At 59.2% G+C, this 24,379-nt stretch overlaps 1 protein-coding gene across 3 annotated transcripts in view; it reads right to left on the bottom strand.

Annotated features, from left to right (window-relative positions):
- Nucleotides 1–204: 204 nt before the first annotated feature.
- Nucleotides 205–24,379, bottom strand: part of KCP (kielin cysteine rich BMP regulator) — a 31,880-nt gene continuing 7,705 nt past the window's right edge. The window contains exons 8-46 of one of the 3 annotated variants that reach the window (XM_057550273.1): nucleotides 24,251–24,333; nucleotides 23,952–24,045; nucleotides 23,001–23,089; nucleotides 20,749–20,842; nucleotides 20,538–20,617; nucleotides 20,368–20,461; nucleotides 19,939–20,024; nucleotides 19,783–19,864; nucleotides 19,389–19,541; nucleotides 19,193–19,299; nucleotides 19,022–19,115; nucleotides 18,173–18,346; nucleotides 17,958–18,040; nucleotides 17,713–17,806; nucleotides 17,422–17,610; nucleotides 16,988–17,158; nucleotides 16,188–16,364; nucleotides 15,388–15,473; nucleotides 15,041–15,131; nucleotides 14,854–14,936; nucleotides 14,678–14,771; nucleotides 13,490–13,663; nucleotides 13,181–13,263; nucleotides 12,437–12,557; nucleotides 11,419–11,498; nucleotides 11,116–11,215; nucleotides 10,424–10,608; nucleotides 10,097–10,199; nucleotides 9,853–9,995; nucleotides 9,427–9,599; nucleotides 9,234–9,345; nucleotides 9,038–9,139; nucleotides 8,073–8,237; nucleotides 4,587–4,673; nucleotides 4,345–4,506; nucleotides 3,436–3,503; nucleotides 2,954–3,060; nucleotides 1,267–1,334; nucleotides 205–966 (exon numbers count right to left, since the gene is read on the bottom strand). In XM_057550273.1, the coding sequence (XP_057406256.1) occupies nucleotides 205–966; nucleotides 1,267–1,334; nucleotides 2,954–3,060; nucleotides 3,436–3,503; nucleotides 4,345–4,506; nucleotides 4,587–4,673; nucleotides 8,073–8,237; nucleotides 9,038–9,139; nucleotides 9,234–9,345; nucleotides 9,427–9,599; nucleotides 9,853–9,995; nucleotides 10,097–10,199; nucleotides 10,424–10,608; nucleotides 11,116–11,215; nucleotides 11,419–11,498; nucleotides 12,437–12,557; nucleotides 13,181–13,263; nucleotides 13,490–13,663; nucleotides 14,678–14,771; nucleotides 14,854–14,936; nucleotides 15,041–15,131; nucleotides 15,388–15,473; nucleotides 16,188–16,364; nucleotides 16,988–17,158; nucleotides 17,422–17,610; nucleotides 17,713–17,806; nucleotides 17,958–18,040; nucleotides 18,173–18,346; nucleotides 19,022–19,115; nucleotides 19,193–19,299; nucleotides 19,389–19,541; nucleotides 19,783–19,864; nucleotides 19,939–20,024; nucleotides 20,368–20,461; nucleotides 20,538–20,617; nucleotides 20,749–20,842; nucleotides 23,001–23,089; nucleotides 23,952–24,045; nucleotides 24,251–24,333 (5,093 nt within the window). Of the gene's footprint in view, nucleotides 967–1,266; nucleotides 1,335–2,953; nucleotides 3,061–3,435; nucleotides 3,504–4,344; nucleotides 4,507–4,586; nucleotides 4,674–6,797; nucleotides 7,188–7,323; nucleotides 7,631–8,072; nucleotides 8,238–9,037; nucleotides 9,140–9,233; nucleotides 9,346–9,426; nucleotides 9,600–9,852; nucleotides 9,996–10,096; nucleotides 10,200–10,423; nucleotides 10,609–11,115; nucleotides 11,216–11,418; nucleotides 11,499–12,436; nucleotides 12,558–13,180; nucleotides 13,264–13,489; nucleotides 13,664–14,677; nucleotides 14,772–14,853; nucleotides 14,937–15,040; nucleotides 15,132–15,387; nucleotides 15,474–16,187; nucleotides 16,365–16,987; nucleotides 17,159–17,421; nucleotides 17,611–17,712; nucleotides 17,807–17,957; nucleotides 18,041–18,172; nucleotides 18,347–19,021; nucleotides 19,116–19,192; nucleotides 19,300–19,388; nucleotides 19,542–19,782; nucleotides 19,865–19,938; nucleotides 20,025–20,367; nucleotides 20,462–20,537; nucleotides 20,618–20,748; nucleotides 20,843–23,000; nucleotides 23,090–23,951; nucleotides 24,046–24,250; nucleotides 24,334–24,379 lie in introns of those variants that run through there. The other 2 variants (XM_057550274.1, XM_057550275.1) reach the window with 2 other exon arrangements.

Raw genomic sequence — 24,379 nt, 5'->3', positions numbered from 1 at the left:
CTCCTGCTCCGCGGGGCCAGGGCTTCCTCCCAGGCCCTGAAGCGAGTGCGGATCGCTCAGCAGGCCCGGGTGCCCTGGGAGAGCTGCGGGGCGCTCCCGCTGCCCGGAACCACCAGTGCGTAGGGCCGCTAGCAACACCGCTCCTGGGCGTGGGAGCGGCGGCCGGGCCGGAGGCCCCGGGGGCGTAAGGGGAGCCGGCGCCCCTTACCGGGCGGGCCCCTGCTCTCTCACGGCCGCTGCGCTCTCTCCTCTCGGGCCACCGGTCTTAACCTGCCTCAGCTGGGTGGTCCTTCCCCGCGGGTCCGGGCCCTCCCTTCCCCCAGGCTGCGGCGTCTGTTCTCCCAGGGACCTGCAGAAGCCCTCCGGAATTCCCAGGGGGCCGCCTTCCTCCCGGGATGGCATAGGTGCCTCTCCCCGAGCCACCTCCCAGGCTTGTGAGACACGGCCTCTGCGCTCCGAAGACTGAAGCATCTTCACTTCCGGGCCCTGAGGAGAATCCTCACTCTGCTCCGGGAAGGCCTCCTTTCTCCGGCACTTAAGGCGACTTCCGCTTTGACCTCGAGGAGCCTCTTTGTTCTCACACCTTTGACCTTCCGAGACCTCTTCCCTCAGAGCCTGAGGGGCCTCCCCACTCTGACCCTCCTTTGTCTTCTCTCTCTTACTTTGAGGAACTTCCTTGTCCTCCCCCTGGAGGGCCTTCCCTCTCTGATCCTGAGGGGCCTCCTCTCTCTGACTCTGAGGAATCTCAGTTCTTAGCAGTTTCTTTAGTTCTGCTCTCTCCTGGCCCAGGCTCCAGCCCAGCCCCTCCAGGGGATCCTGGGGTTCTGGCAGGCCCTGGGAGGGGAGGCCTGAGGGCCCTGGGGCTCCCTGAGCCAGCTTCTTCTCCTGGAGGCTTCTGGATGGTGGTTGATGGGACCTCTGGGGCATGGGCCCTGCTAGCTCTCCGTCTTCCCTCTGGGCCAGCTCCTAGGAAGGAAGAGCAGCTTTCCCAGGTTTGTGAGGGAATCCTCGTGCCAGGGCCACTTCCCCCAGGGGAGCCTGGAGACCCCAGTGGCTACCCCAGTGGGCCTCACTTCCATTAGGGCCCTTGCCCGATTCCTAAATTCGTAAAACCCATGTTATGTAGTGTAAAAGGTGCTTCAGTGATGGCCCCTTCTTCCACCTGGCTGCGGGCTTCTCACCCCTGCAGTCTCCTCCCAGGCAGACCCCACCTCTGCTGTCCCCAGTCTGAGAGGGGTCTTGCCCAGGATGCTTTGACCCTTTCACCTTGAACTCTGAGCTTCCTGGTTCTCCAAAGCTACTGCTGGTGGTGAGGTTCAGCTCTTGTGAGCAGCCTGAGGGAGACAGACAGATGTTGAGAGCCCTCTGCTCATGTCCCAGGCCCTCACACGCATCCCACAGAACTGGAACCAAGAAGCCTAGGGAGTCCCCAGCACGTGAGGGGATGTGGTGGTGGGGTACCCTGAGGGCTGGTGTTGGAACTTCAAGGCCGTCGCAGTTCATCATTCCACCTTTATTTACACAGCCTGCTATGTGCCTGCTTCTCAGGCTTGCCTGCCAGCAGCCGACCCCATCTTCCTCATCCTCCCAGCCAAGGACCACGTCCGAGGAACCTGCACACCCTCTTCCTCAAAACCGCCAGGGGAGGCCCAGGAGCAGGAAGGGACTGTTTTCCAGGCTCCTCAGTCCCTCATAAGGACACCCGCACTTTGTCCTTGTGTGCCTGTCCAGCCCCACAATATGCACCTGACTTTCCTATTATTAACGATAATCCTCTTTAGCTCTTTCTTGGTTTCCAACAGCAAAACCAAATGAAATTCAAGAAGTGGAATTTTAGGCCAGAGGCTAGCCTAAAAACTGCAAGTCTTCATAATTAACGAAAGGAATCTAAAAAAAGAGATGAAATGTCGCTGCTCCTTTGCAGCTGTGGAGGAAGAAGCATCGTTTTGCATCCATAGAACTACTTAGAAGAACCTGATCTTGTAAGGTCTTAAATTGAGAACTCTCACAAGAAGTGCCATCTTTATGCAATATGGATGTGTGAATATTCATAACAGTAACCAAATGGGAATGTTCTCTGTGAAAACAAATCTGTCTTTTGAAGAGTTCTGAACAAAGAGGTCTGATAAGACTCCCAAGCCTTCAGAAATTATTGCCATGAACTGTGAAAATAACCTCCAACCCTGTCCCTCTGTAATTCTGATCTGTTGACTTACTAGATCATTTATTTCACTGGTTATAATGTTGTAATAGATGTCTCCCATCAATGTATTCCCAAGAGATAATATACTTGTAAAAATTTTTCTGTCAGTCAGAAAATAATCATCGGCACTTTCCTCCTCTCTCCCATGCATGATGTCACAATTAAAAGCTTATGACTTTGCTAGGCTTATTATTTAACAAATCATTTGACAGCCTGTTTCATTTAAATTAAATTAACAGGCCCAGGGCTCACAGCATCCATCCCACTGAATTCTAATTGCCTGTTTATTGTCACACCCTCTCACTAGGCTGTGATCTCCTCAGAGATGAGGACAACTGACTGGCCAAGTCTCTTTTGTGCCCTGTATCTCCCCAGGGCCTGGCATGAGGGTGGCAGCTAGGCAGCTTGGAGCTGCCATTCCATTCCCTCCTCGCTGGAGGACAGGGAGGACAGACAGTCATTCCCAGCGCTTTCTCCTCTGAGCCCCAGCTTAGCTTCAGAATCCTCCTGGACACAGTGCCTGAGACAGCTGGCACCAATCAGGTGGAATTGGCATATAAAAGAAAACCTACTTGCTGTCCCTGGGTGCCCCTGGCAGCCCACAAAAAGGTATGAGGCAAAGAACAGGTGAGGATGGACTGGAATCCTGGGACTTGGGGTGAGGGCTTCCCCGCTCCTCCCAACCTAGGCTGGCCGCTCCAGCCCAGGGGCTCCTGTTCTCCTGGCTGCAAAGCCCTGCTGTCAACGTACCAGATGTGGGCCCTTCTGCAGGTATGCCAGGGCTCTCCCACCTTGGGTGTGCATCAAACCTGGCTTCACTCAGATCCAGGGCTGACGATGGGTCCTTTGCCAGCCCCCTGCAGGAATGCAAAGGCTGCCTCAGGTGCACCTCTTGCATCTGGGCTCCAATTGGCTGGGGGCAGCCTGTCTGCCAGACTCCTCACCCACAGCAGGCTGCGGAGCCTTCCCACCCCAAGACCGAAACTCAGTCCACGGAGGCCTTCCCCACGCCTGCACCCGCCACTGGATTCCAGGAGCTGGAACTCAAGGTTACCCTGTCCAGAGGCTGTGGGGCAACCATATGGGTACAACTGAGTGAGAACCCCGGGAGGATCTGGGGGCACGAGGAGGGGTCGCTGGGCAGGGCTGTGGAGGGAGACGGGGCAAAGGGTCCAGTGTTTGGTCACTTTGTGTGGCAACATGGAGTGGACAGAATTCCCTGGGAGACTCACCCCTCCAGGAGCTGACGGTCCTGGCTCAGGGAGTCCTCAGCCTGGGGCGATGGGCACAGCCCGGAATTCTGGAAGGATTGGGGGGGGGGGTACCCTAGTCTACAGGGCATCATTCCCCAATGTGGCAGGCAGCCTCTACAACAGCCCCCAGTGATCCCTCCTCCTGGCATCTGTGCCCTTGTGACGCCCCGCCCCTTCCCCTCCAAGTGAAGGAGCTTGGAAATGGATCCCTCCTGCCCACTCAAGCCTTCAGATGAGACTGCAGTCTTGGCTAAAAGTGTTGGCTGGACACTTCCTTAGTGGTCATGACTAACACCCCCTCCTGCTACAAGCTACTAACCTGCCCCAAGGGCCTCAGGCAGTTGGTGGCTGAGCTGGGACTGGGAGGCACATCCCAGTTCCCAGTCACCACAGCACCCTCCTTCCTAGAAGGGTGGGACCAGCCACCAGCCCCGGAGGGAGGGGCCTGGGGCTGGGGCTGCTCAGGGTCTCATCTCTGGGGCACCCTGGGCATCAGTGCCTCTGCCCTCTGGGCCCCGCCAGGCCTGCTTTCCTCCCTTGCTGCAGCCATGTCTGAAGGCTTCTAGGTGTCACCACGCTGTTGATTTGACCAAGACAGTTCACTGTGGAACGGTAGCAAGCCAGAATGGTCCTGTATGCCAGGCATGGTGCTAAACCCTTTACACAGATGAGTTCACAATCCTCCCAGCAGCCCTCTGAAAAACAGCTATTATCCTCCCCATTTTGTAGCTGAGGAAACAGGCTTTCGGTCCACAGGGAGCGTCGGAGCAGAGATTTGAACCCAGATCCATCTGTCTCCAGAGCCCACATTCCTTCCACTTCTCAACCACTACAAGCGCCCCAGTGTTTCACTGACCGCCCCCCTCCCTCAGCCACACCCCAGCTCACCCCACTCGTCAGCCGCTCAGAGCCCCCATGCGTCCTACCACGGGGCTTGCTGCACTGGCTCCACGCACACCGGGCCTGGTCCCTCAGACCGCAGAACTGGGCCCAGGGGGGGCAGGAGAGGCCCAGCCCCGCCCCGGTCAGCAGCTCCAAATCCCACAGGAGCTGCAGGAAGGTGGGGTGCCAGGATGTGAGCGGGCACGCACCCTGCCCTCTGCCACCCTCCCTGGCCGACGGCCGCCTACCTGCTCCTGGGCCCGCCGGCTCCGCTCCATCTGCAGCAGCACGGTGGGCAGTTCGAGGCCTGAGGGACAGGTCCGGCCGTCTCCCACCTGGGGAGGCAAGGTGGAGTCAGACCCCACGGAGAGCCTGCCCCCTCGTAGACGCTGCCCTGTCACCCTCACCTGCTGCAGGGCAGCCCAGAGCTGGCCCAGGCCTGCAGGGCACCGGAAGAGGTGCTGGTACAGGGCCAAGGCCTGCCTGGGGCTACAAGGGAGCCCTAGGCCCCCAGGTGTGGCCGCCTGCTCCATGGGGCAGGGGGCCGGGGAGGACGTCCACCCCCCTCCCCTCCCCCAGCTGCTCCTGGAGAGAGGAGGAGGATCAGGAGCTGGGGACGGAGCAAGGAGGAGACAAGGGCTGCTGAGCGCAGTAACGCAGGGCCCTGACATCTGAGCCAGGGCCTGGGCCTCAGCCAAGTCTCATAGAAACCTGACCCTCACGCAGGTTTCTCGGCCACGTGGGTGGCAGTGTGGGGTGAGGACTGTGGCCCTGATAGAGAACGACATGTGTGCGTGTGTTTGCAGTCCCAAATGAGCATCTATTTTATACATACAGTTAGCCCTTAAACAACACGGGGGTTAGGGGCCCAACCCTCCTTGCAGTCAAAAATCCACATATAACTTATAGTCTGCCCTCCATATCTGAGGATTCAACCTACCTGGGATGGTATAGTGCTGTAGTATTTACCATTGAAAAAAATCTGAGTATAAGTGGGCCCGTGCAGTTCAAACCCGTTGTTCAAATGTCAACTGTATGTATGAAGCTGGCAACTGCATTATATGGTATGTGATATATGCCCAATACAGGCAGCAGCTCCCAACAAGTAACTGTATGGCAGGACACAAAATGCTACGTACATGTAGTCCTTCCTTGAAGCAACTCTATGAAGTAGGTGGTATCATTTTCATCCCCATTTCACAGAAAAGAAAACCGGGCCCCAGAGAGTAAGTTGTCCTACCTAACACATGGCACTGTCTCCCTCATCTGGGGACAGACAGCACGAGAAACAGGCTCTGGGAAAATGTGGTCCCGAGTGTGAGCGGTAACGCGCTTCCCTAGTGCTTGCTCCAAGCTGTCCATGGGTCACTCTGTTTATTCTCCACAACACACGAGATACAGCAGATGAGGACACAGTTTGTAGAAGTAATGACAAGGGGAGGGAAGAGGCATATGTGATGGTCTGTAATCTTCGCATCCCCTGCCGTCATGAGCAGCCTGGCCTGCCTGCCGCTTTGGAACCGCTCCATGAAAGGGGCCCCAGCAGAAGCACGCTGAGCAAGCAGGCGCGGGGAGGGGGGTGTCTTGGTTCAGCCCAACGCCCTCCCTTCACTCCCTGTTGGAATACTAGGGTCCCCCCAACCCCAATCTTTAGCTAAGGTCCCTAAAAATCCAAGGTCACATAGCCGGTAGGTGGCAGAGAGAACTCAAAATACAGTTCTCTTTGAAAAGAGACTTTTCTTGTCAAAGAAAGAGATTTTTTTTTTCCTATTTCAAAACCCATGTTCTTTCCCCTATAAGGATGTCTTCGAAAGTCACATGTGTGTCCCCTGCCCACATGTCCATCAGGGGTGGGTGTAGCTACGAACACACGCAGGATACATGCACGTGTTTATCTGGGTTTCTGAGGGGGCTGTGTGTGTGTATTTCATCACGTTTGTCTGTATGTCATCACAGACACATTGTCTCTCCTGTGCCCCACCCAGGCATGGGGTCCCTGTGTCACCAGCTCTTAGGGTGGCCCAGGAGGTGCCTGAGCACTCAATATCCCCAAGGAAAGGGGGATGCCACGTGGGCACTGAGCCCCTTCCCAGTGCTCCTCAGCCCCTGCAGGATTCCTCATGGATCCACAGAGGGCCCCATAGGGGGCCGCACACGGGGGCCACAGGCCGTGCCTGCTACATGTAAACACAGGGCTGGAACCAGGACACCTGGGTCCTCCTTCTGCCCATCGCAGGGTTTCCCAGGCAGCACCAGGGTGTGGCAGGTAGGGGCAGCCCAGAGATGCAGGTGCAGAGAGGGGGCAAAGTCCACCCCACAGCTGCTACCACCCTGACTCTGGGGACACTGACCTCTGGACCCCATGTTCCAAAGAGCCCACACCACCATCGCAGCACCCAGAGGCAGCACACATATACACAGAGAAACCTTAGGGCAGTCCCCTAGTTTACTGCTTCTGACTCCACACGGCTGGGGTCTTTGTAGGGCCCAGACCCGGGCTCCCGATGCCCAGGCAGTGTGGGAGCTTCTCTCCGAGGGGAGACTTCTAGCCTGACGAATCCTGGTTGGTGTCGTCCTGGCTCAGGGTGGCCCCTGGGGCTCCCGGCTGGGGTTGGGCAGAGTGCTGGGTGGCTGGTCCCCAGTGAGCAGGACTGGGGGGCAGGCCTCGGGTGAGATACAGTGGGCCTCGTGCTCCACCAGGCCTGCGGGGCACCGGCAGCCAGGAACACAGGGCCGTACGCAGTGGGCCGCCAGCTCCCCCAGGGGGACATGCTGGTTGAAGCAGGTGCGGGGACAGGGTGGGCCACACTCATCAAACACGAAGCCACGGTCCAGGAGGCAGCCCACCACTGCAGGTGGAGTGGAAGGCAGAGTCACTTCCCAGTCACCAGGTCCACCCCGTGACCCTCCCTGTACCTACGCTGTCCAGACCTGAGCCCTCCGTGTCACCCCTCCCCCAACTCGCACTGGGCATTGCCCCCTCACCGCAGAGCGTGGGGCCCCGCCAGGCAGGAGTCACCCCTGCTTGGCGACAGTGGCTGGCATAGGCTTCCAGGGCGTCACAGAGGCAGGTGTCAGCCAAGGAGCCAGGACCACAAGCACAGAGGTCATACACGCAGGCGGCAAAGAAGGGCTCTGGTGGCACCACAGCATGGCAGCGACTGAACGGGGAGGACTTCAGCGCCCCGCACCGGGCGTTGGCCTCACGCCTGGCACGGTACCCTGCTGCCCGGCATGGATCCACCTCACGGCCCTTAGAACAGGGCCGACCAGGTCCTGGCCCCTCTGGGACCTAGGTGGGGAAAGCGGCTCTATATGGCAGCATCCACTGGCAGCCGACCTTTGTGTGCTACGTTCTTCAAACCACTTTCCACCAAATATTTTGTTTTAGCCTCATAAACCTCCCTATAAGAACAGCAAAGGAAGCATCAGCTACTTTTTCTTTGTCCCCATTTTACAGATGGACAAACCAAGGCCCAGAGCAGGTAAGTGACTTGTCCAAGGTCACACAGTCCATGAGCAGCAAAGCAGGGCTTGGGGATTCAGATGATGAGACCGCTTTCAACACGCCATCCTGCCTCCCCCAGCACCATAGCAGGCAAGAAGGCCCCAAACCTCCTTGAAAGCCCCAAAACCCACCTGTGTGCAAACTTCCCTTTCCATACCAGAGGGCTGCTCTGAGATTCATGCTCAACTGTGCCTCCCCGCTGCCCCCCAGCTCCTGTGCCACTCACCTGCCAGCTATTCCCAAACGCAGCCTCAGTGAATAGGAGCAGCCCCTCAGGGCCCCGCAGATCATCCTGGGCAAAGCCATTGAAGTTGCCACAGAGCCCACAAATCTGGCCCCGGTAGGAGCCAGGCACTCTCACCTCCACCTGGGACTGCCCATCCCACAGCACCTGTGCAGAGAGGCTGGGACTGGAGAGTGGGGAAAGGCAGGGGCCCCAGGGAGCCCAGTGCCCATCCTGGCGGCGTCAGCACGCCCCCTGCTGTAGGGGAGGAGAATGGACGGGTGGAGCTGCCTCCTGGAAGGCAGGCTGCCCTGGCCAAGGCCAAGTAGGCACCTGCCCTGTCAGCCCTGGGCAAACACAGAAGACATGAAGAGCCACCTACAGCTCCCTCAAAAGGGCACCTTCTCCCCTCATCCTCCGTGAACTCGGCGCCCCCATGAAATGCAACCCACTTCCAGAGAGTCACTCTCTCATGGGCATTCAGGCCTTACCGAGGACAAAGCATAATTAGAGTCTGTATCATAAGAGTAGACAAGCCTTATTTTATGAATTTACAAATGTGCTTGTTGCTGGAGGCCAGGGAGTGAACTACTCTTTGACATGGGAATTGGAAAAAATCTCTGAAACCACCCAGGAGACGGCAGTTGACATTGCCCACCCTCCCAACCCTTCCCCCCTTTGACTGATGGGAAAGCTGAGGCCCAGAGAGGATTGGCTTAAGGTAATGGCCTAAGGGCCCCAGTGTGTGGGTGGCTGAGTCAAGATGGCAAACCAGGCTCAGAACTCCTTTCATCACACGTGGAGGTCTCTAACCCTGATTCCTCTTCTCCCTTCAGAATCCAGCAGAACTATCTCACCTCTGTGGCCTCATTTGGCCTGGGAGGTAGCTGGTATCCCCACTCCCTCTACAGGTACAGACACCTGAACAGGCCCGAGGCTCCCCTGCACCCCACTCGCCCCTGCCGCACCTGGAGCCCCGGCTGGGCGTGTAGCATCACCGTACGCCCCCGCAGCTCCACATACAGCAGAGGCTCCTGCAAGAAGGGCAAGGCGACGGGGCGCCCATCCACCTGGAGGAGAAGGGAGGCGGGAGGAGGAGCGACGTCGGGACAGCGGAGAGGAAAGCGCGGGACCGACCTTCCCCGGGTCCTTGGCTCTACTCACCGTGACCGCCCCGGCCTGCAGCAGCCGCACGGCCACGTCTCCCAGCAGCACGGCCACCTCGTGGGTCCAGGACACGCCGCTCCGGCCCCGGTCATCGTTGGTCACGTGCACGCTGCGGCGTGGGAGGCCCAGATGCAGTGGTCAGCAGGGACGGGTGTAAGGGGGCAGGGAGAAGGCAGAGGGAGTTGCGCACCTAAAGTCCCCTCCACGGCAGTCCTTGGCCAGCACGTAGCTGCAGCTGCCCTGGAAGTGCAGCAGGCGGCCGTCGAAGGTGCGGTAATGAGGGTCTCCGAAGGCCATGCAGGAAGCGGGCCGGGTCAGGCAGCGGGGGCAGCAGCTGCCGGGACTCAGGGAGGGGGCCTCGTCCTGGCCTCCGCCCCAGACACCGTCAGACACGCTGCGCTCCCTGCCGTGCCCCACGCAAAGCCTCCCGGGGGACGGAGGATCGCCCGGAAGGCTCCAGGGCTCCTGGGCTTACTGCTGGCGGGGTCAGAGCGCCACCTCGTGGCTTCTTCGGGAACTGCACGACCCGGGAGCCCAGCCTCCTCCTTCCCCGGGGCACCCAGGGGGGCGGTGCCAAGTGGCCACCCATCCCACCTCTTCAGACAGCGGCACTCACGGGCCCGCAGGAGAGCGGCGGGCAGCGCTGGCTCTGGCAGCTCACGGCGCCGGCTACGCAGGAGCAACTGGTGCAGGCGTCCACGGCCCAGCGCTCCCCGGAGGCCACCTGCCGGCCCTGGTGCGCGCACGACTGGGCGGGGGCTGAGGGGACAGTAAGGGGCGAGGGTCCGCTGCCCATCCCTCACACTGGGTCTCGCTCCCGCCTCCCCCCTCCCCAACACCCCCATCTCCCTGGTCCGCACCTTGGCATCTCTCACAGCACCTGCCAGCCTCCCGCACCTTCGCCCAGCCGTGGGGGCAGGAGAGGGCCTGGCACTCTTCCAGGCGGCACTCCACGCGGCCCCGCTGAGGACAGATGCCATTGCTCTAGGGACTTCCGGCAGGGTCTGGAGTCCCTGGCCTCACACTCTTGGAGACCTTCTGGATCAGGGACTGGGGCGGGAGCCCCCTCTCTCTCTGCCCCTGCCCCACAAGAACAGCCACTTCATGTTCAAGTAGGGGATGAAATGCACCTTCAGCTACTTGCCCTCACACAGGGATGCCCAGAGGGGGCACCTTTTTCTGATTACCTCGAAGACCCCATATTCTCTGGTCCAGTGACCGGAGGCTCCTCCCTTTATCCATCTCTCAGGTCCTCCACCCTCACCCTCCCACCTCCAGCTCACATGGCAGGTGCAAGTGATACAGGCGTCACTGGGGTCCTGCCAGCTCTCTCCATCTGCCACTCTCCGGCCCTCAGCTTCCACCACACATTCTGAGGAGGAAGAAATGGGGATGGGAGAGCACTGTCATTCCGCCTGCATGAGCTCACCCTGAAGGCCAGGGCAGGGCGGTGCCCACCCCATCCAATTAGCACCCTGATGGTGTTGATTTCTTCAACCAGCACCATGGGGCCTACTAGATGGCAGACCCTGCACCAGTGCTCGGGATGTCCAGAGTGTCCCGGAAGCCGCAAGAGCCAGAAGCTGGAACTTTTCTCTGGGCCGACTGCCAGCTCAGCAGTGCGATGCCCTGCTAGTGGGCCTCAGGTCCTTGAGCCAAGCCTCAGGCCAGTCCTTGAGAATCCAGGCTTCATTCCCTGCCTCCCTCTACCTCATGAGTCCCTCCTCCACCCCAACGAACATCCCTCCCTTTCTACAAAAGAACAAAGCCTGCATTCTGTGTGCACACCCCAGGTTGCCCACTTGGCCCATGGATGCCACCCCTCCTGTCTCCCTCCTGGCTCCGGCTCTGAGGATGCAGAACAAAATTGGGCATGAACCCTGGCACACGGGGCAGCAGCTCCCAGGGGGGGTATGGCGCTCCAACAGGGGACAGCTGGGCTCAGGACAGGCCTGGTGAATGCAGAGCCAAGTCAGGTCCTGTGGAAGGGCACAGGAACACTACAGGTAGAGAACAGCAGGGAGGGAGCAGGGCCTAGGCAGAATGTGACATTCAGGACAAGTGGGCAAATGTTGGGGGTGAGTAGGAAGCCCAGAGCTGCTGCAGAAGAGAAGTCGCAGCCACAGCCCACAGAGGAGGAGGAAGAGGGGGCTTGAGGAGTCCCCAAGGCAGGAGGGCTCACCTGGCACTGGCAGGTGTAGCAGGGGTCTGGCGGGGCCAGCTTAGACCCCCGCAGGTGCTCCGTGCAGGCACTCAGCGGCTCTGTGAAGACAAGAACGCAGTACGGGAGATGCTGCCGGGATGGGGGTGGGGGACAAAGCCTAACTGACCCCTTATCCCCTTACTGCGTCCCCGGGCTTTCTGGGCCCAGGGCATACTTATGGCCCTAACACCTTGATTCCAGGAATGACAGATCCCTTTTCCTTTTGTTCCAGCAAAGAAAAGTTTGGACTTTTGAAAAGGAACTTTGCTAGGCTGCTAGCATGGAGGGCCTGAAAACAGACAAAGTGTGGCTTCCTCAGCCTGAGGTCACTAAGGACCACTGGGCTGCCCGCCCTTCTCCCCCTCCCACTTATCGTCTGAAAGGAAGCACAATGAGCCAGGTACCCCAGGTTCCAATCCTGGCTACAGCACTCAGTGCCTGTGCCATTTGGGGCAAATTAATCAACTTCTCTGAACCTCAATTTCTTCATCTGTTAAAAAAAAGGAGTAATAACACCTCCTCACTGGGTAACTGTGAGAATTTAATGTGATGCTGTTTATTAAAAGCACCAAGTACAGTGTGTGGCATGCAGTAGGTGCTTAGTAAATATCGTGCCTTTCCTCTTTCCCTGCAGCAGCACATCTGAGCGAGTGTTGACAAGAACACCTCTCCCCACCTCTGTAGCTGGGCGACTCACTGCCCCTCTGGTCCTAATATCCCTGCCCTCAAGGAGCCAGCGGCCAGCACAACTGCAACCCTGCAGCGTCACCTGCTGGACAAGATGCACCAGGCTTCAGAGTCAAGGGGTCCTGCTAGCTTCCCGTTTCCCCTTAGGGTATTACAGGTCTCACCCTCCAGGGTACAGGTTTCCAGAACAACCCACTGGACTCAGGAAAGGGCTGGGGCTGGGATTGTGGAGGAGAGCTGGCTGGCCCTTCCAGTGTCACTCGGGGGGTGGCAGCCCTGCCCTCTTTACCCCCCCATTCCGGGGACTCACGGGCACAGGTGGGGCAGCAGTGCTGGGGCCCAGGGGGCAGGAGCTGGCTGGCGGGACAGCCCACCAGGCTGGGACACTGCCACCGGTGACAGCGAAGGCTGGGAGTTCCCTCAGGCTGCAGCTGAACGAGCGAGCGAGCAGGGGGTGGGTCCCAGGCCATGGAAGCCGAGAGCCACCCTCTTTCCTCTGGACTCCAGGCTCCTCCATCTGCCTTGGGCAGGTCAGACTACAGTGTGCAGAGAGACTCAGCGTCTCCTCAGACTTGCTCCTCACCCCATGCCCTGATCCCCGGAGATGACAGTGCCCGCTCCCTGTAGTCACGTGGGCCTGAACCTTCATGCGCCTTTTGACCCTTCTGCAGTCCCATGCCATCCCCCTCCCATGCCATCCCCCTCCCATGCCATCCCCCTTCCCAATCTCACTACCTAATCTCCTGATCTATGATGTTGTTTGCCTGCTCAAAACCCTTTCATTGGCTCACCCTTACCTTTCAAATAGAATTTCCCCAATATGGCCCCCAACCAATTCCCAGGCGTCTCCCCGCAACCTTGTACCCACACCACCCTGCACTCCAGCCAGGAGGGCCTGCCCACTGCCTGCCCCACCAAACTTGCTGGCCCTGCCGGCTCTTCACCCCAAGCCCCTGCCTCACTCCCTGGGCACAGGGACACACTCCTGACTCAGACCCCACAATGCCTGCTCCCCGCAGGGTCCAGGCTGCCCCTCAGCGTTGCCCTCCCCTACCTCACAGGTGCACACTTCACAGGGGTCTGTGCCAGGCTGGAAGCTCTCCCCGGGCTCATACTTCTGACCCTCATGCTCACAGTCTTGGCAGGGGTGGGGCGGGGTGTTAAGAGCAGAACAGAATCAGGGAGCTTTCAGGCTGGCAGCAATGCCAGGCCCCCCAGCCTCAGAGAGTGGGGTGTGCATAAGAATGGGGGCCACTTCTCCTGGAACGATGCATCTCTGCCGCCAAGCCCAGGGCAATGGCAGGGAGATGCTGACCGGGCACTGCCTCCCTGCCCACGCCCCCCCACCCCAGGCTCCCAGTACCAGAGCATCGAGGGCAGCAGTCATGGGGCCCCAGGTGAGGCTGGGCACAGGAGGTGACACACTGGACGTGGGCACAGGTGATGACACCCTCATGACACATGCAGGAGGAGCAGGGGCTGTTGGGGGGCTCCCAGCTACTGCCTTCAGGGTGCTCCTCCCCATGAACCAGGCAGCCTGTGTCCGAGGTGGGCAGGGATGAGCTCTGAGTCTGGGTTCTGCATGTCTGCCCCTGACCCACCCTCCTCACCCTGGGTGCTCAGTAGGGTATATGGGTACCAGGAGGGGTTTCTGCAGGGATATAGTGGAAAGGTGGCCTGGGACAGAACTCCTGCCTGTGATGGAGGGGAAAGACACTGGGTCGGGGTCAGAACACCTGGATTCTAATCCCATTCCTTGTCTGCTTGCTTGCTAGACCCAGTGCCAGGCAGCAGGCACTGTCTGTTATAGCTGAGCACCAGCAACAGTACCTGGCCTGCAGCAAGTGTGTAATAAATGCACGTGGGATGAATGAGAGGTTCCATCAGTAACCATGTGCCCAAGGTAACTCAATCTCTACAAGTCTCAGTCTCCCCATCCGCTAAATGGGGATTTCATCTCAGGGCAAGGAGACGCTGACAGTTCCTATACCATGCTGGGCAGTGTATGGGGCGAGGGCCCACACAGGCTAAAAAAAGGCCCCTACTCTAGAACCAGACGGCCTAGATGCAAATCTTGACTCTGCCATCTACTGGCTAAGTGACTACAGGTAAGTTATGTTACCTCAGTTTTCTCATCTGTAAAATGGGAAAAGTTAATAATAATACCTATTTGATGAGATCGTTGTGTGCATCAAATGAGGTATGTGTAAAGCGCTTAGCTCAGGGTCCGGCACATGGTATGTGCTCAATAAATGTTAATTGTCATTATTATCATTATGAATGGGGTGTGGTTAGGAATGGGGCAGCTTCGAGGAGATTCTAATAAGCACCTAGAAGGGGAGACGGTCTGGATAGGCCAGGGGCAGGGATAGGTAGGAAAAGCTGAAGGTGGATGTGGTGAGAGCTCAAGGGCTGAGGTGTGGGAGGGACAGACAGGTGGACAGGGAGGTGGGAAGTCTGGAGGAGAGCTGAGGGGAGGGAGGTGGGGCCGATGGAGGGACACGGGACCCAGGGACGGAAACAAGGGAGCAGTCCCACTGGCCAGGCATACCTCTGCAGCGAGGGCAGCAGCTCCCCGGCTTTGTGACCTGGAGTGGGCAGGGCAGAGGTGGGCACTGCAGCCGCTCACAGCTGACCTGGCCAGCCTGCAGGAGATGCACGGTCAGCGACTTGCTCCCCAGGCCAGCTGACCCCGCCCCTGCCCCCTCTGCCACCTCCCTACCACACCTGACAGCGACATCGCTCACAGCTGCCTGTGGGCCCCTCAAACTCCTCCCCGTCCTGGTGCTCCTGGCCCTGAGAGAGGCAGCCTGTGGGTGACACGTTTCCTGGGCGGGGGCTGTGCTACCAGGTCCGGCAGAGCGGGAGGGGGAGGCGCGGGGTGGGGGCGGGGGGAGCCGGCATGTGTGCTCACTGTGGCAAACAGGGCAGAAGCAAGGCCCTGGGGAGGGATGGGGGCACAGAGCTGGAGCACACGGCTTCTTCTGGCAGCGCATGGAGCCTTCCTGGGGGAGAGAGGTCACGCTGCCACTTCCCATGTCATCACACCCTCAAACCAGGCCACACGTGGCCTCATGGGGGTGTGCCCCTACTGACCTGCCAGGCCCAGACCCCCTCCCTCAGCCCAGGAGGCCTGAGCCCAATCCTGTCCTGATGGATGTCACAGGCAGTGTGTACCCTGGGAGGAGGAGACGACCTCTTTCTGGCCAGAGAGGAGGATCAAGGGATGAAGGGCTCCAAGCCCCCAAAGGGCCGCCTCACCTGGCAGGTGCAGATGGAGCAGGTGGGGTCGAGCGGGTCAGGAAGGGTCTCTCCGGGGGCGGCGGTGACCCCATGATAGAGGCATCCTGGCAGAGGGGGGAATACAAGGCAGAGCCGCAATCAGTGGATTCCTCTGCTGCCACACGCACAGACACCAACACAGACACACACACACACACACACACACACACACACACAGCCGGGCCTGGGGTCCTCTACCAAAGCTTAGCTAAGAGTCAGAAAGAGAGATGAGTGGCTGGGAAGGTGAGGGGCGGGAGGAAAGACGTCAGCCAGACCACGGTGGTGGGACTTGCATGCATGAAGCGCGGGGGAGGACTGAGGGTGGGACCACACACCACCGGCCCTTGTGGGAGGAAGATGAGAGGGATGGGCACACTGGAAATGAAGGTGAGAGGTGGGCTGGGTTCGGGAGGGTGGCTTCTTTAGAAGCCACGGGGGAAGGAAGTTGCCCAAATGTGGTTGGGTGACTCAAGGGCAGTGGAGCCACTGAGTGGCTTTGAGTCTGGTGACGTGATATTTTAGGAAGGCAGGGAGATAGCTGAAGAGCAGGAAGGTCTGGCAGCACAGGGGTGGTTATGTGGTGCCCCTCACAGTCAGCGTGAGGTGACAGCAGGGACAGAGAGGAGGGCGCGAGTATGGGGTGAGGAACCCCCGGAAAACCCAGGCTGTGGGCTTGCTGCGTGGCTCTCTCGGGGGAGGGGTGACAGCGACCAGACCAGGGGACTCGGAGCTGAAGGGAGGCCGGGGAGTCGAGAGGGGCAGTGGGAGGGCAGGTTTACCCTGGCAGGTCGGGCAGCAGTGCCCAGACAGGGTGAGCGGGTAGCTGCAGCCCAGAGGCTCACAGGGCCGGCGGCTGCAGGTCACGAAGCCTCCGAGACAGGTACATAGATTGCAGGGCTCTCGGGGATCCGGAAACTCCTGGCTGCTCAGGTAGGACTCCCGTAGGTACTCACAGCCTTGGAGAGAGGACAGGGAGGGCGGGGGGAGGGGCAGAAATCAGGGAGAGGAGACCAGTCATCCAGCTCTGAGCTTGGGCCTGGCCTGAGCCCAAGGCCTCAGAGACCTGGTGGGGAGGGAAGGGCTCAGTCTTGGCCGGTGCGTAAAGGGGTCTGGGGAGTGGCAGTTGGATTGGCCAAAGGGCAAACTTTCTCCCCTTCAGCCTGTAAGGAAGCTCCCTGTCCAGGGCCTTCCCTGTGGTCCAGTGGTTAAGAATCCATCTTGCAATGCAGGGGACGCCAGTTGGATCCCTGGTCGGGGAACTAAGATCCCACATGCCGCGGGGCAACTAAGCCCTCGCACCTGCAACTACTGAGCCGGTGCGCTGCAATGCGCCGCAACGAAAGATCCCATGTGCTGCAACTAAGACCCAACGCAGCCAATAAATAAATAAATAAATAAATATTACAAAAAAGAAAAAAGATAAATGCTCCCTGTCCAATCTATAGGGAAAACCCACACAGAATTTGGTCCAGGGCTTTTGTCTTACGGTAATAAATATTTTTGACCCACTCTAGGGCAGTAAAGATGACTTTGACCCCGCCCTCCTGTCCCCCCACCCGTACAGTTCCCGTCCCCTCACCATCACAGGTAGGGCAGCAGTCACCCCTGGCAGGGAAGGGGCACTGTGCCGGGGCACAGGCCCTGGGCTCGCAGCTGACGCTGCCCTCCCAGCAGAGGCAGACGTGGCACCGGGCAGTGGGCGAAGGGAAGCGCTCGCCGCTGGCGAACTCCTTCCCCTGGTACAGGCAGCCTGGGGGGCAGGCGAGGGGCTGGGGGGCCATGGAGGCGGCGCACCGGGCGCACTACCTCCCGGGCCCTGCGGGTTGGGTGCGCACCGTTCCCCCACTTTCTTAGTGAGAACCCCGCCCCCGGAGGGGCGGGCCAGGAGGAAGGGGGAGAAGGGGTGGCGCCCCGCCTGGAGATGAAGAGGGACGCAGAGTAAGAGGGGGACCGAGAAGGTGAGGCTCGGGGTGGAGTTGGAAGGAGTGCGGGCGGGTGCAGCCGGGGCGTTACCGTCACAGGAGGGGCAGCAGGGCCCCTGGCGCGGGTGGGCGCAGGGCGCCGGTGGGCAGGGCAGCCGCTGGCAGGACACGGAGCCGTTGAGGCAGAGGCAGTGGCGGCAGGGGTCGTCGGGCTGGGAGAAGTGCTCCTGGTGGCGGACGGGGACCCCGCCCCCGGGCCGAGGGCAGCCAGAGCGGGTGGCTGCAGCCAGAGAACCAGCGTCAGCGAGGCGGCGGGGTTGGGGGGGGGGGAGGCTGCCGAGGGGGGTCCCTCCGGGGAAGCGGCGAGGGGTGCGGCTCCTACCCGGGCACTGCGGGCAGCACTCTCCTGGCAACAGGAGCGGCTCTGGACAGGGCAAGGGCGGGCAGCGGCGGGCCGGGCACTGCACGTGGCCGCTCTGCAGATGCACGAGGCCCGGCCAAGTCAGTGGTAGAAGGTGGAGGAGACCCCTCCCCTTCTCACCCTCACCTTGGCGGACCTCTCCTGGTCTCCCCAAGTGCCCCCCCCACCCCACCCACTCTTCCTTCCCATACAGGTGGCAGACTCACCAGACAGCGACACAGGCGGCAGGGGTCAGAGGGGTGGGGGAAGTCCGCTCCGTTGGGGTACTCTTTCCCACCAAAGGCACAGCCTGGGGGAGGGGGCAGCTATGGGCCTGGGAGAGGCCCTCCTTCCCCCAGGGCATGCTGCCCTCCCAGCCCTAAAGGCCTATAGATGGGGCCAAGCCATCCCGAGGGACCACCCCCCATCCCGTCCGCCTCACCGTTGCAGTTGTTCTGGCAACAGGGACCAGGCAGCGGGTGGGCACAGGAGGCCCTGGGGCAGGCCCGAGGTTGGCAGTGGGCATGGCCTTCCCGGCACTGGCATTCCTGGCAGGGGTCTCGGGGGTGGGAGAAGCTCTCGCCATCCATAAACACTTGTTTCTCCAGGATGCAGTCTGGGCAGTGGGGCGGGTGGGCAGGAGTGGGGACAAAGACTGACAGTGCGAGGAGCAGGCTGACAGTCCCTCTACCCTTGAGTCCAGAGCCACTGCACAAGTGCCACTTGGAAGCTGTCCCCATGGAGGGAGAGGAGGAGGAGGAGGGGCTGTGTATGCGGACAAGGATATCTCTCTGAGCACACACTTGTGCGTGTGTGTGTGTGTGTGTTTAGTTCCTTTACCTGCAGGCAGCTGTGTGTGCCTCTGAGGGTGAAGAGCCAAAGGGCTCATGCGTGTGCATGCCTGTGTTTGTGATACGCGTCCTGCACACTCTCCGTGTGGGCAGGGATCAGGGCACACAGCATCCCAGCTCCCAGTCTCTTGCGTAGGAAACCTGAACATTTGTTGCATGAACCAGGCTTATACAGGTATACAAATAGATGTGCGTGGTGGGGGTATTGGAAGAGGAAGTGTAGGAAAGGAGGGAAGGGTGGTGTCGTAACATGAAGGGACAAACGGATGTCTACTCGTCTCTCCCACCCATACCCTGTGGGTTCCAGAGAGTCCCAAGCTGTGTCAGACTGAAAACAATTCAGAAGGCCATTGCTTTCTAAGGTATCCGTTGGGCCCATGGGGCCATGGAGTGGCAGGGTCAAGGGTTCACCAAGCCAGACAGGTACAGTAAGCACATACCTGGGCACCTGGGGCAGCACTGGCCGGGTCCACTCTGGGGCCTGGCACAGGTTGTGGGAGGGCAGTTGACCAAGGAGCATGTCACGGTCCCATCCTGGGAGCAGGTGAGAGGGCAATGGGGGTGGGCCCCAGGAGGGGCTCAGCAGGGCAGCAGCAAGACTGGGGAGGTACCTCACAGTGGCAGGTGTGGCAAGGGCTGTCTGCATCTGTGAAGTTCTGCCCGTTGGCGTACACTTGGCCGTGGTAGTTGCAGCTCTCACAGCTGGGGCAGCAGGCACCTGGGTAGAGCAGGGTGATCACAGCCCAGCCGATCAGGGTGGGCTGGGCAAGGCAGGAGAAGAAAGCTAGATCGGGGCGGGGCACTCACCGGAGGGCTGGGTGGGGTGCTGGCAGGGGGCTGGGGAGCAGAGCAAAGCCCTGCACACGGGCACCCCAGCTTGACAGGAACAGGTTGTGCAAGGCTGACCATCAGGCTCCCACTGGACCCCCTCAGCAAACTCCTCTCCACCAAGCACGCAGGCTACAATGAGGGGCGGGAGGGCTGTCACCATGGCAACCTGGACACCTCCACCCATCCCTGTCCTTCCCAGACCATAGGACCCTTCCCAAGACACTGGCTTTGCCATCCCCACGGCAGCCTCTGAACACACTCTGGAATGGCTGGTGGACTTAGGAATGCCCCCCTTATGGTGAAGGAACACTCCTCCATCTCTAGCTGCTGGAAGCAGCACCCTTTCGTGGTTGCCCCCCAACACACACACCTGGGCAGAGCTGGGGGCCAGAGTCAGACAGGGTGCAGGGGGCGCCCGGGCACTCCTGCTCCTCACAGGAGACCTCGCCGGCCTAGGAGGGAGGCTGGGTGAGTGGCCCTCAAGGGACAAGACAGATCCGGGGCGTGAGACAGCGGCACCGCCTACCTGGCAGGAACAGCGGACACAGCGGCCACTCTCTTGGAGTCTGAAGGTCTCCTGGCTCTGATACTGGTGTCCCTGGTACTCACAGCCTGGCTAGGATGACAGAGGGACTGGGGCACAGGGCTGGAGGCTGATGGGGAAGCCTCAGAGCACCCGAGGCGTCCACCCCCAACCCTGACAGCCACCCCTGTCCTCCAGGAGGCCCTGCCAGCCTCCCCCAGCCCCCACGTGCCCAGGGAGCCATGAGGCGAGGTGAGAACTCATCCCTCACCCGTGGTGACAGAGCTCAGCTTTAGAAAGGACTTCCCCTGTACTTTAGCTCAAGGGGGCTTCCTGTTAGTCCACCGGAAGCAACCACCCCTCTCCGAGACCCAGAGCCTCTCTCGGGGCAGTGCCCACCCCTCCCCCTGGTGACTCGAGCCCCCCACTCACTGTCACAGACTGGGCAGCACTTCCCAGGGATCCTGCCTGGGTGTCTGCAGGGCGTCGGTGGGCAGGGCAGAGGCTCACAGTGGACACTCCCGTTCTGTCAAAAGGACCTGGTCAGCATGTGAGAGGCAGGCCCAGAAGCCAGGCCCTCCCTGCGGGGCAGACACACTCACGGCACAACGGCAGTGGGAGCAGGGGTCCCCAGAGCCCACGGGCTCCCCGCTGCGGTACTCGCGCCCATTTAGGAAACAGCCTGTTGGGAAGAGGGTGCCTTAGACCCTCCTCAGGGCCCCATGCCATTCAGTGTCCTGGCTTTCATGGGAGGCTCGAGCTGGGCTGTCCATCAGCTTTCCGAGCCCCTCCAGGATCCACCCGCTGACTCACCATCGCACACAGGGCAGCAGGTGCCCGGGAGGGGCCGGGCAGGGTATGGGCACAGGCTGGCACATTCTCGCTGGTGGCACCGGATGTGGCCCTCCTGGTAGGGGGCAGAGTAGGCAGAGGAATGGGCCGTCAGAGCTCATCCAAGTGGCAGAAACAGCATTCGAATCCCAGCTATCCACTTATTAGATATTGCTATGAGTAAATTGTGTCCCCCTTCAAACTCTTATGTTGCAGTCCTAACCCCCTCAGATTGTGACCTTATTTGGAAATAGAGTCGTAGCAGATGTAATCACTTAAGTTGAGATGAGGTCAGACTGGTGTGGGGTGGCCCCTTGATCCATTGACTGGTATCCTTATATAAAGGGGAAATTTGGACACAGACACACACTCACACAGGGAGAGAAGCATGTGAAGATGCAGACTGAAGCCACGGGATGACAAGGATCGCCAGCCAACTGCCAGAGCTGGAGAGGGGCCTGGAACAGATTCTCCCTGACAGCCCTCAGAGGGAACCGACCCTGCCGACACCTCGGTCTTGGACTTCTGCCTCCAGAACCATGAGATAATCGATTTCTGTTGTTTAAGCCACTCCTTTTGTGGTACTTTGTTACAGCATCCCAATAAACTAATATAGATGTATAACCTAGCATGCCACTTAAGTTCTCTGTGCCTCAGTTTACTCATCTAAAAAAAAAAAAGAGAGGCAATAATGGACCTGCCCTCATAGCCTTGTTATGGGGATAAGATAAGTGTGTGGTATGGCATCCACCTCTGGAAGCTGACAGTTAACAGATAGTAGCTGCTGCTACTCCCCATGGTCTTTCCCAGACAGACCCCATCCCTGGAGTTCACACCTATACCTGGGCTCACTACCTTAGCCCCATATGTATCTGGGCTGCCAGTGACTCTCCTCACAGGTCGGGGGGGGGGGGGCAGTGGGTTGTCAGTGTGAACAGGGAGGGGAAGCACATGGTTGCCAAGGGGTTGGGTGCTCCACGGCCTTCACAATGGAGTCCTTAGTCCTTGGCAAGCTGTCAGGAAGCTTTGTGACTCTGGCTTCAGCCCCCATGAACCACAGCCCTCCTTGGTGTGCACCCTGTCTGGACATTAGGCCTCCGTGTGACCCCTTTCCTCCCCCAGGCTTTGCCCTGACTCTTCCCTTATGCCTGGTGTCTTAGCCCATTCAGGCCACTGTAATAAAAAATCCCATAGTCCGGGTGGCTTATAAACAACAAAAATTTAGTTCTCACAGTTTTGGAGGCTGGGGAGTCCAAAATCAAGGTGCTAGGAGTTTCAGTGTCTGGTGAGAGTCTCCTTCCTGGTTCATAGATGGCTGTCTAATTGCTTGTGTCTCCACACGGTGGAAGGGATGAGAGAGCTCTCTGGGGTCTTTTTTATACAGGCACTAATCCCATCCATGAGGGCGCCACCCTCATAACCTAATCACCTCCCAAAGGCCCCACCTCGTAATACCATCACTTTGGGGGTTAGAATTTCAACATGTGAATTTGGGGCGGTACACAAACATTCAGTCTATAGCACCATTTCTCCCTGCTCAAATCCTACTCACCAGTTAAGACCTAAGTAAACACCCCCCCGCCATGAAGATATTCTAGATCTGTTCTGCCCAATAGAAATATAACACAAACCACATATGTCATTTTAAATTCTCTAGTTGTCAAATTTCAAAAAGTAAAAAGAAACAGATGGACCTAAATTTTAATATTATGTTCCACTCAAACCAAAATATCCAAAAAGTTATTTCAACATGTAATCAGCATGAAGTGTTAATGAGATATTTTACATTCCTTTCTTTCGTACTAAGTCTTTGAAATCCAATGTATATTCTACATTTAGAGCCCATCTCAAACCGGACAACCACATTTCAAGGGCTCAGTGTCCACACGTAGTGGCTCCTGATCAGACAGCAGAGTTCTAGATGCCTCAGGCCAGTTGTGTTTCTCTCTCCCTGGAGCTTGGGCTGCCTGTCATAGCCTGCCCAGCCTCACTCCTGTAACCTGAAGCTCCTCGACTTTGGTTCACAGACATCCTGCTCACCTACTGTGCTCAGAACTGGACATACTGAGGGCGCGACCCCTTCCCCACCCTCATGGTGTTCAGGGTTGGGTCTCCTCCATCTCTGTCCCCTCACAGTGCCTTTTGGGATGTGTTCAGTGGAATGAAGGAACGAATCTGGCGGGCCTGGGGTCGGGGAGGGGTGGGGGCAGCCCAGAAGCAGCACTGAGACTCACCAGGCACTGGCAGATCCGGCAGGGGTCCCCAGGTGTGGTCCACTCTTGGCCATGCTCCCAGTGAGAACCGCCTTCTGTGCAGCCTTGGGCTGGGGGGCGATGGGCAGAGAGGAGGCCTGGTGGGAGCTTCAGCCAGAACCCCCTCCTTCACATGCCCTCTGAGGGCTCTCCTCTGAGCCTAAACCAGACCAGATCCTGCCTCTGCCTGGACCCCTCGCCTCAGCCTTCCAGCGCCCCAGGCTGGCTAAGGCCCAAGTTCCTTAGCCTGCCCTTCCAGGCCTTCCAGGGCAGCATGGCCACACCCACCTGTCTCTGGCCCCTCCCCATGTCTCAGCGCAAGCTTTGGTCATTCCTGCCTGCCTGCACCTTCCCGACTAACACACACCCACCTCACACTGAGTGTCAGTCCCAAGCTGCCCTCTTTTCCTGGAATGCCCTCCACCGTGTTCCGCCCTTCACCTTGCTAACTGCTCTTTAACCTGGAGGTTCGCTGCAGACTCGCCACCTCCAGGATGCTTTCCTTTCTGTGCCCAGGCTGGATTAGGTCTCCTTCCTCTGAGTTTCCATAGTATCTGTGCGTAATCTAATCCTGCCTTTGCAAGAGTACTGGCATGGACTTAGTGTCACCCTCTAGTGGTCTGCCTCGAGGGCCCACCCTGTGTCTTCTGTGCCCAAAGCAGGTAATAGTCAACGTTTGTTGACATACATATCATTACACACATCTTACAAATGGGGAACTGAAGCACGGAGTAACTCCCTCAGAGGTACATAACCACTGACAAGGGCAGAATCTGAGCCCAGGCCTTCCAGCCCCAGAGCAGGGATGGCCAGGCATGGCTCCCCCCACTGACGGAACCCGCAGGTCAGAGGCCAGCAGAGTGGGCTTTGGGTTGAAGAAGTGGCATAACAGCCCTCCCTGGAGCTCTACCAGGGAAGAGGCAGGGCGCTCACCTTGGCAGGTCGGGCAGCAGTGCCCGGGCCTCAGGGCTGGTTCAGGGCAGGGGATGGGCGGGCACTTCATGGGCACACAGCGAACCAGGCTCCTCTGTAATGCACCCATAGCTGTACTGCCCCTGGGTCTGGCTCCCAGAGACAGCAGGATGGGCCACAGAGTGGGGATGGAGGGAGAATCTCTCCGGCACCAGGCCTCGGAAAGTATGTGAGGGGCTGAAAGAGTGGCGGGTGTGACCCAGGGTAGGCGGGGGTGTCCCAGGAAGATCAGGGTCTGGGCAAAGGTGCGGGGGACTCACCAGGCAGGAGCATTGGAGACAAGGGTTGGAGCTGGACAGGAAGTTGGCCCCCTCCTCATAAAGCTGCCCCTCATACTCACAGCCTGGGGAGTGTTGCCAGGATGACGGACTGGTCAGCAGAGAGCAGGG

The sequence above is a fragment of the Balaenoptera acutorostrata genome, chromosome 7, assembly GCF_949987535.1.
Source record: "Balaenoptera acutorostrata chromosome 7, mBalAcu1.1, whole genome shotgun sequence".
In the NCBI taxonomy this organism is placed as follows: Eukaryota; Metazoa; Chordata; class Mammalia; order Artiodactyla; family Balaenopteridae; genus Balaenoptera; species Balaenoptera acutorostrata.
This window is presented reverse-complemented; position numbering and strand designations above follow the sequence as displayed.